Below are 14,667 nucleotides of genomic sequence, written 5' to 3'. Positions count from 1 at the left end.
GTTTATTCTCCAAATGTATATTAAATACAATATAACTGCAACACAAAACTGAAAATCACAATACTTTGAATAGTAGAAAGTAACTGTAGAACTAAGGAATTCCAAAATATCATATTATATTTTTATGACATACTATACATAGAATTACCACGAGCACATATATTTATTCGTGTAATGTGTTGTTACATGACAATGTGCACGATTAAATTAAAGATAAACAAATAATAGGCGTTACATAGTTCACTTGGAGTAAGCAAGGAGCATAAGCGCCACGCCTCTGAAATTAAAATGCCCCGCTGTTTTTGCCACCTTTTAAGGGAAAAATATTTTTGGTCCACCGAGACAGGAATTATGAATTGGCGAGAACCTACATTTTGTATAATGTGAGAGTTTATAAGTAGTGTATGTATTATATTACATATAATAAGAACCTTTAATGAGCATTAGATAAAGCTCAGGCGAGGCACAGGGCAAATTCATGGACAGCATATTTCGTCATAACTATGCGTCATCAATTTTGCAGAGGGTCCTTTCGCTTGTTGTCGCAGCCGGTGGCTCTGGAACATTCTGAAGCGCGGAGGCGATTACAATTAACGGAGATAGAACTGAGACCGAATCCGAAGCCATCCGATATAAGGCGACACTCCAGGGGATCCGGCATTCATCCGTTCCCATCCTTTAACCATCTTTAACATTTGTAAACTAAAATAAATAATCATGCCCGAAGCCATCGCAGCCCCAAGAGCCTCCGGTGGGAAAAACAAAGGGGGTACCTATGTAGACCGAGATAAGCCGGCCCAAATTCGGTTCAGTAACATTTCCGCTGGAAAAGGTAAATGCCGAATTAATATGTATTTTTATTTACAGTAGATTGGCCTTTTCTCTTTTGCCTGTTGGTGACAGGAGTTATTGACGCATGCGTTACTATGGGACACTGGTAATCTGTGCTAGATACTTAACGGTAGCGTGGATGAATGGGCGGTAGAACATGGCATGGGCAATGTAGTTTAGCTAGCTAACAAATTGTCTCAGTTCTGCCGTGACGAGCATGTTCTATCTCCGCAATTTCACCAAGATAACGGTTGTTGGAACCCCGTGCAGGCTAGCTTTATGTATTCGCCCTGTTCTCCTTAAGCATCATCCATTTTAGCATAATCTGCGTTGTCATTACTGTGCGTCTTCCTCTTTCTTCCGTCCAGTAGACCTAAAATGACTTTACTACGGCCGAATGCCAGTGCTTTGCAGTCGGCTTTTTCAGAAACTGTAAATCTCAGCCGGTAGAATCTGGCTTTCATTGAAAAAGTGCAATAGCTTAACAGTCATGTTAAGAGGCTTTATTTAACTGATCTAAACGAATTGCCGTCGTCCTGGGGCTGGACGCACATACAGATGGGCGGGGATGCTGAAGTAATGTCTTCTCTGTGATTGACAGCTGTCGCCGATGCCATCAGGACCAGCCTGGGACCCAAGGGCATGGACAAAATGGTAAAATACTGTGAATTATCATTCGTTTCATAATCCGGTATGCTGTTGTGGTGACCAATAGTGATCTGTGCTCTTGATATCTTCATAGATCCAGGATGGCAAGGGTGACGTCACCATCACAAACGATGGAGCCACTATCCTCAAGCAGATGCAGGTTCTCCATCCAGCAGCTAAAATGGTGGGTCATCGATCACGGTATTCATGTTGTTGTGACTCCTTCATAAGTACCGTTTTCTGTGACTATAAGCAGTCTGCATCCATCTTGAATTGTTTTTTTACAAGTGAAAATCCCATCAGGTAAAAGTAGTTACTCTGTTGTATGTATTTATCTAAAATGGAAGTGTGGTACGTTTGAAGGTTTAGTCTAAGCATCAGTTTGCTTCTAGTCTGAGATACTGTAGAGGTCTGGGGGAGACTATGGTTGTATTCTGTTTAGCAATTAAACAGGTGCCATAAGTTCTGAAATGTTTGAAGTTGAAATTTGGAAACTTAATAAGGCTGACTGTTTTTCCTGGACCCCCCCTCCCTGAAGCTGGTGGAGCTGTCTAAGGCCCAGGACATTGAGGCTGGGGATGGCACCACCTCTGTGGTTGTGATCGCTGGCGCGCTGCTCGATGCCTGTGCCAAGCTGCTCCAGAAAGGTGCGTTTTTCCAGTGCCTCAAGCTCAACCTCAATCACACACATTATTGCCAAATGTGCTGAAGTCATGGGACCCCAGTATATTTGGGGATCATTAGCGTTGTCTGCCTTGTCCATGCTAGCATGAATGGATATATGTAGATAGGGAGTGTTATACAGAAGGATGTGTTAGCGCTCATCAGGGGCATCGCTAGTGTGGTTGAAAGGTGGTGGCTGTTCTCGAGGCCCACAGCTAGAAAAAAATCAGTTTGTTTTATTATCAAAAGGGCCCCAGAGCAATATTATTTTAGGGGGGCCGATTTCCTACCTACACCCTTGGTGGTCATCCATTCACATTTGTCTTGGGAATGTTAGATGTACACTTTGCTCTGGAATGAAAGCATCTGTTACATGTGTAGCTGTATGTAAATGTGAGTTCCCTTGTTCCCTCGCTGGGCAGGCATCCACCCCACCACCATCTCCGAGTCCTTCCAGAAGGCGGTGGACAAGGGCGTGGAGGTGCTGACCAGCATGAGCCAGCCCGTGTTGCTGAGCGACCGGGAGACGCTGCTCAACAGCGCCACCACCTCGCTGTGCTCGAAGGTGGTATCGCAGTACTCCAGCCTGCTGGCGCCCATGAGCGTGGACGCGGTCATGAGGGTCATCGATCCTGCCACCGCCACCGGCGTCGACCTGCGCGACATCAACATCGTCAAGAAGCTGGGGTGAGCGCGCGTGCACCCCTGTGCTCGTCACACTGAGGAGGAGCCTTTGGTTTTGGTTTTGTAGTCATAATATGGCAGGAATATGGCAGATGTGCTTTGCCAATAAGGTAACTGTCAGTTAAATCTTCTGACGAATCAGGGTCATGTGATCAGGGTGGGACTGGAATTGGCAGTGGTGTTGGTGGGAGCTCTGATTCAGTACTTGCTTAGCCAAATCCATATCCAAAGCAGAACTGAATTGTCTCACTGAAAGGCTGTGGTTTTTTGGGCACTAAAGCTGAGTAATGTGTTTTTTCTCCAGAGGGACCATCGATGACTGCGAGCTGGTGGACGGACTGGTGCTGACCCAAAGGGTGGCCAACTCTGGCGTCTCGCGCGTGGAGAAGGCCAGGATCGGCCTCATCCAGTTCTGCCTGTCCCCCCCGAAGACTGACGTGAGTCAATGTGAACGTAGCGTGAATGTGATTCACATCAATGTTAGGGGCAGTGTAGAGGACACAACGTGAACCAATGGAGGGTGTCGTCATCGGTTCCTCCTTCGGTGTGACCCGACTGTAAACAGTTTTGCGGTGTCACCTGCCCACGAACAATTTCGTGGTGTCACCTGCCTATGGACAGTTTTACAGTGTCGCCTGCTCGTGAGCAGTTTCTCGCTATGTCTTGCTTGTGAACAGTTTCTCGCTGTGTCTTGCTTGTGAACAGTTTCTCGCTGTGTCTTGCTTGTGAACAGTTTCTCGCTGTGTCTTGCTTGTGAACAGTTTCTCGCTATGTCTTGCTCGTGAACAGTTTCTCGCTGTGTCTTGCTTGTGAACAGTTTCTCTGTGTGACTTGGCCCTTGAATGTATTGCTGTGCACGAGCTGATTTTTTGGATTTCTCTCTCCTCCATCGATCAGATGGACAACCAGATCGTGGTGTCGGACTACGCGCAGATGGACAGGGTCCTGCGTGAGGAGAGGGCCTACATCCTCAACCTGGTCAAACAGATTAAGAAAGCCGGCTGCAACCTGTTACTCATTCAGAAATCCATCCTCAGGTGAGCTTTAACCGTGTGAGAATTTAACCACTGCTTCATCTCTGAAATAACCGTCTCAGTACATTCTAGAAATGTATTTATTCATTTATTTATTTATAGTGGCCGCTTCCCAAGCTCAGCTGTGTGGTCATGTGATGCTGTAAGAGCTTGGCTATAGGTGACCATTTTAAATATTGCTGTTCTGCAGAGATGCCCTCAGTGATCTGGCCCTGCACTTCTTAAACAAGATGAAGATCATGGTCATCAAGGACATTGAGAGGGAGGACATTGAGTTCATCTGCAAGGTAACAAAGCGGCTTCTCTCGGTCGTGCAAAGGGAGGGTTTCTGCTTTTTGCCGAAAATCTTGGGGATTTCAAACGTGGACGGATCTAACATGTCCGTTTCTGTACAGACTCTAGGAACCAAGCCCATTGCCCACATCGACCAGTTCACCCCGGAAATGCTGGGCTCTGCAGAACTGGCTGAAGAAGTCAGTCTGGATGGATCTGGCAAGCTGATCAAGGTAATGCGTTTGAGTTAATTAGAGGGTATTGATCTTTTATGGCTAAATGTGGACACAGGGTCTGTTCTTCAAACTCATCACACCTGCTGCTCTAACAAAACATACATGTCCACAATGCAAATTAAGGTTGTGAATTTTGGTGCAGTTCAATGTAGCCTGTTGAATACGTGCCATTTTAATATCTGTCATAGTCTCAAATTACGCTTTCGGTCTGTAAATATTGTGTGTCCTAGCAACCCAGTTCATTTGAATAGCTTTCCCTTAGCAACCCAGTTCATTTGAATGGCGTCCCCTAGCAGCCCAGTTCATTTGAATGGCCTCCCTGTAGCGGTAGCCATGTTTGCACCCTGTGCTCTTGATTCTGGTGCTGAGTTGAATGCGTCTCCTGGCTCAGATCACGGGCTGCTCCAGCCCTGGGAAGACGGTGAGCATCGTGGTGCGCGGCTCCAACAAGCTGGTGATCGAGGAGGCCGAGCGCTCCATCCACGACGCTCTGTGCGTCATCCGCTGCCTGGTGAAGAAAAGGTACCCTCTCTGACCGGAGTGTCTCTGTAGCGCTGTACGCTAGTGCGCTGCTTAAACCAGAGCCCTGTTTCACAAAGCTGGATTACCGAGTTAGCCGGATAACTTGTGCGGGGTAAAACCCAGGACTGTCTCAGTATGGAATGTGGACTGAAGTAGAGCTGTTCTGGGTTTTACTTGGTAGAGATATCCAGCTTAACTCATTAATCCTGCTTCTTGAAATCTCCCCCAGCTCTCTCCAACCAGTGTGAGCTGCTCTGTGTTATTACTAAACCCTGATTGTTTAATAAAGCAGAACTTGCCTCGCCTGGTTTTTCTTGGGTCTAAACTGGTTGTTTTACCCCCTGTCCCTCTCTCTCGCGGCTCCACAGAGCCCTGATCGCGGGGGGCGGGGCCCCGGAGATCGAGCTGGCGCTGCGGCTGGCGGAGTACGCCCGCACGCTGAGCGGCATGGAGGCCTACTGCGTCCGCGCCTACGCCGACGCCCTGGAGGTGGTGCCCTCCACGCTGGCCGAGAACGCCGGCCTCAACCCCATCTCCACGGTTACCGAGCTGCGCAACAGACACGCCCAGGGGGAGAAGACCGCCGGGATCAACGTCCGCAAGGTGGGTAGGGGCGGAGTTTACCGGGCTGACTGTCAGGAGTTAGTGTGAGTATGCATGCCTGTGTGTGTGTCTGTGTCTGTCTGTGTTGTGTAAGTGCAAGTGTGTGTGTGTGTGTGTGTATTGGTGCAATTATATGTGTGTGAGTGTGTGTTGTGTGCACGTGCAAGGGTGTGTTTCATAAGTGGAGGTGTGTGTGTTGTATAAGTGCAGATGTGTGTCGTGTAAGGGCGGATGTGTGCATGTGTGTGTTAGTGCAATTGTGTGTGTGTGTTTAAGTGCAGATGTGTTGTTGTTGTATTTAAATGGGCGAGGCCTCTCTCTCTCTCTCTCTCTCTCTCTCTCTCTCTCTCTCTCTCTCAGGGGGGCATTTCCAACATCCTGGAGGAGCTGGTGGTCCAGCCCCTGCTGGTGTCCATCAGCGCCCTGACCCTCTCCACGGAGACGGTCCGCAGCATCCTCAAGATCGACGACGTGGTACGGGCCTGTCGTTCCGCTGCTAATGGGAACGCGGACATAAATGCGAAAGTCATTTTGCAGAACGTGCTATAAAACCAAATGGCTTCTGACTTTTGGTTGTTGTTTATTCAAGGTGTATGATGTGGCAGTCTCCTGTAACTTCATATCTTCTTGTGGAACCCTTGTTTTTATGTGTAATTGCAATGTTCCATATTGTTGTCCTGGTGATGTTCTAACACGTTTTACCTTTTTTTTTGCCCGTACAGGTGAACACTCGGTAAGGAGTGAAGGTGGCGTTGTGAGGAGATGGGTTTGGAAACACCTGTTGTGTGCTGCGTACCTCCTGGTCCTTCAGTGTGTTTGTTAAGGCTCCTGTTCAGGTGCCATCTGTACTCGTCACATAATTTAATAAACTGTCTTTTGAAACGAGGAAACAAACTGCGCTTTTGTGTGTTCTTTTAATTAAAAAAGAGTCTAATTTCCTCATAGAATTGCCAGTTTTCCTTCAGAACAGAATACATCAGCTCAGCTGTCATATCGTAACCGCTGTTTGAAAAGATCTGGAATTAATGTTCAACCTAAATAGGCAAAATGTTATCATTGTATAAATGACAGTGGTCTAACTCAGCCAGCATTTATATTTTGGTATTTTATAAGCATGTCTTCTTGTACGTCAGATTGTATGCCTACAATCAGGTTTGGTCTATTAAATTGGAACAAAGCCCGTCCATTTCTGAATACAAGCGCTTGCGGTTTGTTACAGACGGTGCAGTCTGCAGCAGGTTTGTCCCTGTGGGTATACCGTAGGCTCCTGTAACCAGGGTAGCCAGCGACGCCGCAGCGCCACAAAGCGCGGTACCGTAGCTGTTGAGCTTACTGGGCAGACCGCTAACAGAAACTGCAACTAACTGCGTTTAGTTGAATCAATGTTCAAGACGAAGTGAAAGAAGATCACAGGGCGTCATGGAGGATTCGCATCGCGCAAACGTCCTGGTGACCTCGTGTTTGAAAACGCCGGTAGATCCGCACACTAAAGCCCCGTTAGCTCAGTATGAGCGGGAGAGAGGACTCCCATACGCGGCAAGACACCCGCCGGATAACCGCGACTATGAGGTAACTCGTGTACTGTAGCGCTAACCTGGCCAAAGTAACCTACTTCACTCGCTTGCTAGCGAGGCTGGTCGTGTGATGTTCTTAACAATGCAATACGGTTCAGTGAACTAGCTAGCAACGACAATAATAAGTAACTTGATAGCTAGTTAGACTAGCCTGTACTTTACGCTTGCATAACTAGGCTAGCTAACTGTAATATTACTTGTTGATCAATCGTTCAGTTTATTGATAGTACTCTGAAATTTATTTTCACCAATTAACCAAACGAGAAAATTATCAGTCAATCTAGTGAATGAATTGGCAATGCGATTATGTGCAATTTGTCACTTTTGTTAAAATATTACTTCAAAGAGTGACAAAAAAACAGTGACCGCATTTATCATTCTACTATCTAGTCACTAGTTTGACATATTAATATTTTCTACATTGACATTTTTAAATTATTAAATGATAAAATCTCAATACTTTAACTTTACCTGTTGAATGTATTCAGAATATTTTAGAAACCAATGGCGAAATTAATAAATACCACATAAATTATAATGCAGAGTATATAATCAGTGACTCGGATTGACTTGGATTGGGGTGTCAATGTGAGAGAGATGTGAATGCATGACGTTCAGCAGGAAAAGGATTTGACCTGTATATAAAGTACCTATTCTTGGCCTCTAAAGAACCACTACCTTCCTTTGCTAGATCACAACATCTACCGCAGTAGAGACGTGGTAATCCTTCCTGTTACTGAAGCATGGACCTGCCCTAATCACCATTCACTCACTGTCGCTTTAAGTCCTCTATCTGCTCGTGTGTCCTGGTTTGGGCATATTTCCCAACAGGGGAAACGTACCTGCAGGGGAAATTTAAGATCTTTAAAAAAGCCCACTTCACGGTCTTAGGAGGTTCTGTACGTGCACGTTTTGGGCGTGTCCTTTCCCTTAAACACACGCGGGCTTTCGGTGGAAGAAAAAAAATATAAGGACAGGTGGACACTAAATTAATTTAAACTGCAAGTATATGCAAGGCTCACGTGACATAATTCCTTATATTTAATTACTTTTACGTCATAGTAAACAAGTGTTTAGTGAACTCTGCCCCTTAAATGAAGCAACTACACTCACTGAATCAAGATATAGTCTTGTCCCTGGCGTTAATGGTTAATTGATTGATAAATTAATGCTGAATGCGGATTGATGTATTCAATATGTTGACTGATTTTAAAAAATGATATTGCAGTTTTTTAATATGGGCCTAAACCTCTGGTGCAGTTGTTGTGCTTGAATTCAACAGTATGCCTCTGTGTGGATTCGCTATTGATAGTCTTGCTTGTTACCTTACAGAAGAAGGTTTACATGATAATACTTAGACAGCGCTGTGTGTTGGTGAGACATGTTCTTCTTTCATCATCTGCTAATAGCATTTACCGACTGCAAAGAGCCATATGGTCTCCCAAGCCCCCGCTAATGAGCTTTAGAGATACAGCTTAATTCTCACAGAGACTGTTCCTTGGCTCCATGTTTAATCTCGCCTGTTCTTTTTTTTTCTTTTAGAAATGACAGGTGCAGGGTGTGGAGTGAAAGCACTCTGGTGGGCGTTTATCGCGGCACTTCTAAAGCAAATTTAATTTGAGTTTGAAATTTGCTCAGTATTTTTTTTTTTTTGAAGGCAGGTAAGGCTAAATGCAAAAACTAAGAGGGAAATATTACACCTTTCGCAGTGTCACTGTTAGTCGAGGTGTGAAGGAGTTCTGTGTCTCCACGGTTTTTATCTATACTATTCTGTAAAATGTCCTGGGTATGAGGAAAATAATTCGTCCACCCCCCGAACTCCCACCCCCCCACCCCCGCTCCCACAAGGATTAGAGTGACTTCAAATCCCGATGAGTGTGTTTAAATAGCCCAAGGCCCCCGACTTTAAAAAATATTGATGTCCACTTACGGTACTCTCTAAATGCTGATTTTGAGTGGGAGGGGTTAAAATAGTTACAAGCACTGCATCTGTTAAATTCATGCCTACAAGCCCTGCATTTGTGGCTCTAATGTGAAGTAAGATAAGATTTCTTAATTAGCACATTATAAGCAGGGCTGTTTGCTGGCGTCTTTGTGGGCAGAAAAACATTATTGTAGCTGCTCTTTTGTAACCTTAGAATAGTAACCTCACCAGACTCCCAAGAGTTCAGTCAGGGGCTTGTTTGAGTTCTCCTGTTGAGCTGAGGTCTCTCGGTTTGCCCCCCCCCCCCCCCCCCCCAGACAGAGCACGACTCCGAGTCGGACCGCAGCGACGGGGAGGAGGGCGGGGGAGATCGAGGCGACCCGCCGCTGACGCGGGACCCCGGGGTGCCGTCCGGGGAGCACATCGACCTGCGCCAGTTCTGCTCCTCCAACCAGGAGTACTACAGGAGGCTGGAGGAGCTGAAGAGGGCCCACCTGCGCACCATGGCCGAGCTGGAGGGAATGTACCGGAACAAGCTGGGGATTACATCCACCGCGTGGCCGCCGGGCAGCGTCACCGAGGGCAACCACAGGTTGGGGCTGTCGCTAGCCGGGGGGAACAGGCCTTCGGTTCCTCTCTACTGTCCCGCTGACCCAGGGCTGCCCGAGCCTGTTCCTGGAGACCTACTGGAAATCTGCTGTCCGCCAACCCCAAAGAAAGCACACCTCATTCAACAGCTAGAGATCTCGTTGAGATGTGGCAATTTAGGGGTGAAATGAAAACCTACAAGGGCAGTAGATCTCCAGGAACAGGGATGAGCGGCCCAGCTCTGACCTCTGGCACTGTCTGTTTTAGAGCTGTATTGACTGGTTTGAAAGATGCTATAATATGATGGTTTTGGTTCTGTTTTCAGGTCGAAGTTGGAGAAGAACGCTGAAGCGCCCGTGTGTAAGCTGCGCAAGGCCTTCTCCGCGGTGGAGCTGACCCACGGGTGGGGCTGCGGTCTGTCGGACTCCTCGGAGGAGGAGGGCGTGGCCGACAACGACGCGGCGAAGGAGAAGAGTCAGCTGACCTCGCCGAAGGAGCGAATCAGAACCATGTGGCAGGACTTCACCGTGGGGGAGCTGACCCCGCTGGAACGCCCCGCCTCCTGCTCCTCGCTCGGGAGCGAACCGGAGGGCCGGGGGGGCGGGAGGGGGCGGGGCAAGGGGAGGGGCGGGGCGGGGAAGGAGGACGGGCCGGAGCGGGGCACCTGGCGGCACAGGGTGACGGTGCCCCGGCCGTTCCGGATGACGGTGCGCGAGGCGGAGAGGAAGCGGCTCGGCGTGAGGTCGCGCTCGGAGGTGGAGCTGGAGAACGCGCTGCTCCGCAGGGAACTGGCCGAGCTGTCCGAGTGCCAGAGGAAGTTCCGGGCCAGCCCCGTGCCCGCCCACGTCTACCTGCCGCTGTACGAGGAGATCGCCGCCCGCGACCAGGAGCGACGAGAACGGCGGCAGCTCTCCGGCCAGCGCCACGCGGGGACCTCCCAGGAGCCCTTCAGCTTCCTGGAGCGGGAGAGGAGGAGGAAGGAGGAGAAGGAGGCGCAGCTGCGGAGCCTCCCCAGGGAGGAGGAGGTGGAGAGGGGCTTCCGGGCCAAGCCGGTGCCGCGGCGGGTGTACGACTCCACCGTGAGCGAGCGCATGCAGGAGGACCGGCTGTACCGCGCCATCAAGATGCAGATGAGGGCGCAGGAGCTGCTCCACAGCTCCTCGCTCCCCCGCGGCATGACGGCGGCGGCGGCGGCGGCGGCCCGGCGGAGCTCCAGGCCGCGGGAGCCCGCGGAGGAGGAGCGGACGGAGGCCGACTTCCGGCCCAGGATCAACGGGGAGGTGCCGGACTTGGACGGGAGCTACCGGCGCTTCCGGGAGCAGCTGCGCAGCCGGCGCGACGTCCGGCCCACCACGGCGTGCGAGCCCTTCCGGCTGCGCACCGCGCAGACCGCCGCGCGCCGCCACCGCCGCGTCCCCGCCCCCGCCGTCCCGACCGGCCCCGGGGGGGTCGCCCGCCGGCTCCGCCTGAGCCCCGCCCGCCCCCGAACCGCCAGCTCCAGCCTCTGCTCCTCCCTGTCCGGCAGCCTGGAGCTCCTGCCCGCCAGAACCACGGACGCGGCCAAAAAGCGCCAGGAGGCTGTGAGGTAACGGTTGGCTGCGGCTGAAGGGGGCTCCCGCCCGGCACGCCCGCGCCTGTCTGTCTGTAATCGTGTTTGCTGTGGACCTCCCAAATCGACTCAAACCTGAAAACCCCTCACCTTTGAACCCCTCGTGACGTCTCCCCTTCCACGCCCCCTTCCCCGGTTTGGTGTCTCCCCAACCCTTCCAATCCCCGTCCCTACGGTCACACTAGAGCCATAGAACTCCCATACCTTCAGAAACTGCTTCGTCTCAACGTTTGAAATCCTCCCATTTGAACTCTCTTTTCAAACCCACCACCCCCCCCCCCCTTCCGATTCAATCATTCTTGCTTCCAAGTGACCCTCAAAACCTCACCCCAGTGCCACGTCCATGTTAACCTCCCCCCTGGTGTACCCCATCCTCGGATCCCCCCATACCCCCCCTGCCAGTGCCCCCCAGACCTCCTGAGCAGCGGGCGGCCTTGTCTCTCTGAGTAGGAGGGTCCTGGAGCAGAGGACGAAGGCCAAGGAAGAGGAGGAGGGCTGGAGGCGAAGGCAGAGGCAGAGAGAGCGGAGGCTGCAGAGGGTGGTGTCCAGGCGGGCCCGGGCCAACGACCCCCATCTGGCCCTGTCCCAGACCTGCAGGGCCAAACTCAGGCAGTTCAGGTACCCTAAAGACAGGAGGAGGGGCCTGTACCCAAACCCGACCTTTAACCCCCTGCTGCTCACTCACTGTTACTGCAGGAGCCTGTACCCAAACTTGACCTTTAACCCCTGCAGCTCCCTCACCGTTACTGCAGGAAACATGGAAGAAAATACTGATCAAGATTCTTATCTTATGGACAAATGGATCTGATTTCATAGAACAAAATAATACCAAGACCACTGCTGTAATCCTAAAATAAACTGAAATGAACTAATGCGAAAGTTTTTTTTTTATTCTTTAAATTAATTTTAAAAAATAATGTGGCCAAAGCTTTCTGAACATTTATTCTTATTTAATTAAATTAATTTAATTAATAAAATGATGTCTTATTTATTTCAAATTGAAATTCAGTCTGTGAAGTTCTCCACCATGAATGAAATTAAATGTGACTGGTTGTTGCCAAAAGCTGTGAATTTCAGGATGAGGACAGAAGCGGCCAAAGTAAATAGAACTGAAGGCGCTGTATTTAAAAGCAATAATGTCTTCAATGAGTAATATTTGCATGTTTGAACAAGCATTGATACATTTGATTACATGTTTTGTTCAATAAACGTAAGTAAAAAAGGCAAAGAAATTGTTTTGACTTTTTTTTTTTACACTAAATGCCTCCAAAATGTAATTATTTTTATTTAAAGAAATAAAAAATATATATATATATATACGTGTATACTAAAAATGTCATACTGTTGTGATTAATCTATAAAACTGAATACCAAGTAAGAGTGAGTATTTTGAAGAGGTCCATTGATTTCAGTGATGTCTGACCTTCTGAAGATATGTAGGTATGGGGACGAATTTAATATTTTTTTAAATGTTGCACAGGACAAAGCACTATGGCTGTGTTCTTTATGTGATTACACTTATTAGTTCTGGGGACCATGCGTTCTGGGGACGTTGCCTGATTTCCCCAGTGCGTTCATTGTGGGGACAGTCCTGACTAGCGCCCTGTGTGTGTGTGTTTGGGACAGGAAGCAGGACCTCCAGCGCAGGAAGGAGTATCGGGAGGAGATGCGGGAGATGCGGGAGAGAGTGAAAGAGAGACCTCTGCTGCTAGAACAGGTGACGCAGGTGAGCAGGAGCTTGCACACACACACATGCGCACACACATACACACGCAACACACACTCATTCACGCATGCGCTTTTTAACTCTTCACACTTTCTTTTTCTTCTCCTTATACACAGGTAGGGCTCTATGTTAAAAAGGAGAACAATAGTGCATCCGAATAAGCAGATGTGCTCCTAAATAATTTTTCCAGCTAGCACACATCTATATTACATCTGTGTCACACGTCTATTTTAAAATGGGAGCACCGTAGAGCTCTGTAGAGGGAATAATCTTGGCCCTTATTATTCCCTGATGCAGTATTATTGTGTGAGGATATGGGGTTTATATATATGGAGGATATATGATGCAGTATTATTGTGTGAGGATGTGCGGTTTTTCCTCCTCGCTCGCCCCAATCCAGAGGAACGCCAAGCGGGCCGCGGAGAGGCGCTACACGGACACGCTGCGGGGGCACGGACTGAGCGAGGACTTCGTCCGCGGCATGGCGCCGGAGCGGAAACCACGGCAACGGCCGCGCGGCGCGCCCGACGACCAGTCCTCCGTCGCCAGCGAGGAGAAGCCGCGGTAGCGTCCTCTCACGTAGCGTCACACGCGTCACACCTGCGCGGGTTTGGTATGCGGGCAGCAGTGTGGTATAATGGGTTAGGAGGTGGTCTTGCAACCTAAAGGTCGCAGGTTCGATTCCCAGGTAGGGCACTGCCGTTGTGCCCTTGAGCAAGGTACTTAACCTGCATTTCTCCAGTATATATCCAGCTGTATGCAAAAACTTGTGTAAGTTGCTAAATGCCTGTAAATGTAATGGAAGAATAATATAATATATAATAATAGCTGTCCACCGTGGTTATATTAGTGAGGCCAAGTTACTGACTATGAGCACTATTTTATAAGTGTTGATATGTTTGTAAGGTATTTCCTAGTCCCAAATTTGTACACCACCTGAGCAGTTTGTTTAAACAGAGGGTTTGTAACAGCAGGTGACTCCTCCTTTTTCCCCAGTGGAAAGGGGGACGCTGTTGCTGGACTGTCTGCAGGATCAGAGTCCCCTGCGGATGACTACCCAGACGACTACGAAGAGCTCGATGATCGGGAACTGTCTGGAGAGGAGAAGGGGCAAGAGGAAGAGGAAGGTGACAGCAATAAAGACAGTGAGGAAGAGGAGGAGGAGGAGGAGGATGACGACGAAGCCGATCGGGAAGTGGATGAGAACGACCAGTAGGGAGAGACGGAAGACCATTGTTTAGACGGAGATGGGAGAGAAGGAGGGAGAGGAGGAGTCGGAGGTCAGAGAGAGGAGGAGGGGCAGTTGTGTGAGTGACAGAAAAAAGGGCGGGGATGAGGAAAATGGGAGGGACAGGAACAGTAATGACAGAAAAGAGATGAGGCATCTGCTTCCTGATGACTAGCCTCTCTCCCTCTTTCTCCCTCCTCTCCCCCTCTCTCTCTCCATCTCCCTGTCCCTCCATCCCTCTCCCTCTCTCTCACTCTTTCTCTCTTCTTCTGTCTCTCTGTCTCTTACATGTAGGATCTGGACTAATGTAAATCATTATTTTTATAACAATACAAGATAATTGGTCTTGTATTTTAAATGAAGTACTTTTTCTGAGATCAGAAAATAATATACCTTTATCTTTTTATTATGTACTTTCAGTCTATGCAAAATATGTGATATCGGACATTTTGTGGGCAAGTAAACAAGTACGCGGGTTTTTTCTTTTTTCTTTTTTTACCTATAATACAATATTAATTATTGTA

General features: G+C 48.8%; 2 protein-coding genes across 2 annotated transcripts; both read left to right on the top strand.

Annotated features, from left to right (window-relative positions):
* The first annotated feature begins 519 nt into the window (after positions 1-519).
* cct4 (chaperonin containing TCP1, subunit 4 (delta)) lies at positions 520-6,388 on the top strand. The gene is made up of 13 exons (XM_035397840.1): positions 520-832; positions 1,433-1,485; positions 1,574-1,663; positions 2,018-2,126; positions 2,565-2,829; positions 3,131-3,263; positions 3,724-3,863; positions 4,051-4,147; positions 4,256-4,366; positions 4,761-4,891; positions 5,260-5,494; positions 5,855-5,968; positions 6,217-6,388. Exons 1-13 carry the CDS (start codon positions 718-720, stop codon positions 6,229-6,231), a joined length of 1,608 nt encoding a protein of 535 aa, XP_035253731.1. The 5' UTR covers positions 520-717; the 3' UTR covers positions 6,232-6,388.
* A 379-nt stretch (positions 6,389-6,767) lies between these two features.
* fam161a (FAM161 centrosomal protein A) lies at positions 6,768-14,343 on the top strand. The gene is made up of 8 exons (XM_035407015.1): positions 6,768-7,063; positions 9,316-9,584; positions 9,906-11,165; positions 11,640-11,807; positions 12,816-12,915; positions 13,316-13,479; positions 13,562-13,572; positions 13,860-14,343. The coding sequence occupies exons 1-8, from the start codon at positions 6,914-6,916 to the stop codon at positions 14,129-14,131; spliced, it is 2,394 nt and encodes a 797-aa protein (XP_035262906.1). The 5' UTR covers positions 6,768-6,913; the 3' UTR covers positions 14,132-14,343.
* Positions 14,344-14,667: the final 324 nt, after the last annotated feature.

The sequence above is a fragment of the Anguilla anguilla genome, chromosome 2 (genome assembly GCF_013347855.1).
Source record: "Anguilla anguilla isolate fAngAng1 chromosome 2, fAngAng1.pri, whole genome shotgun sequence".
Lineage (NCBI taxonomy): Eukaryota > Metazoa > Chordata > Actinopteri > Anguilliformes > Anguillidae > Anguilla > Anguilla anguilla.
This window is presented reverse-complemented; position numbering and strand designations above follow the sequence as displayed.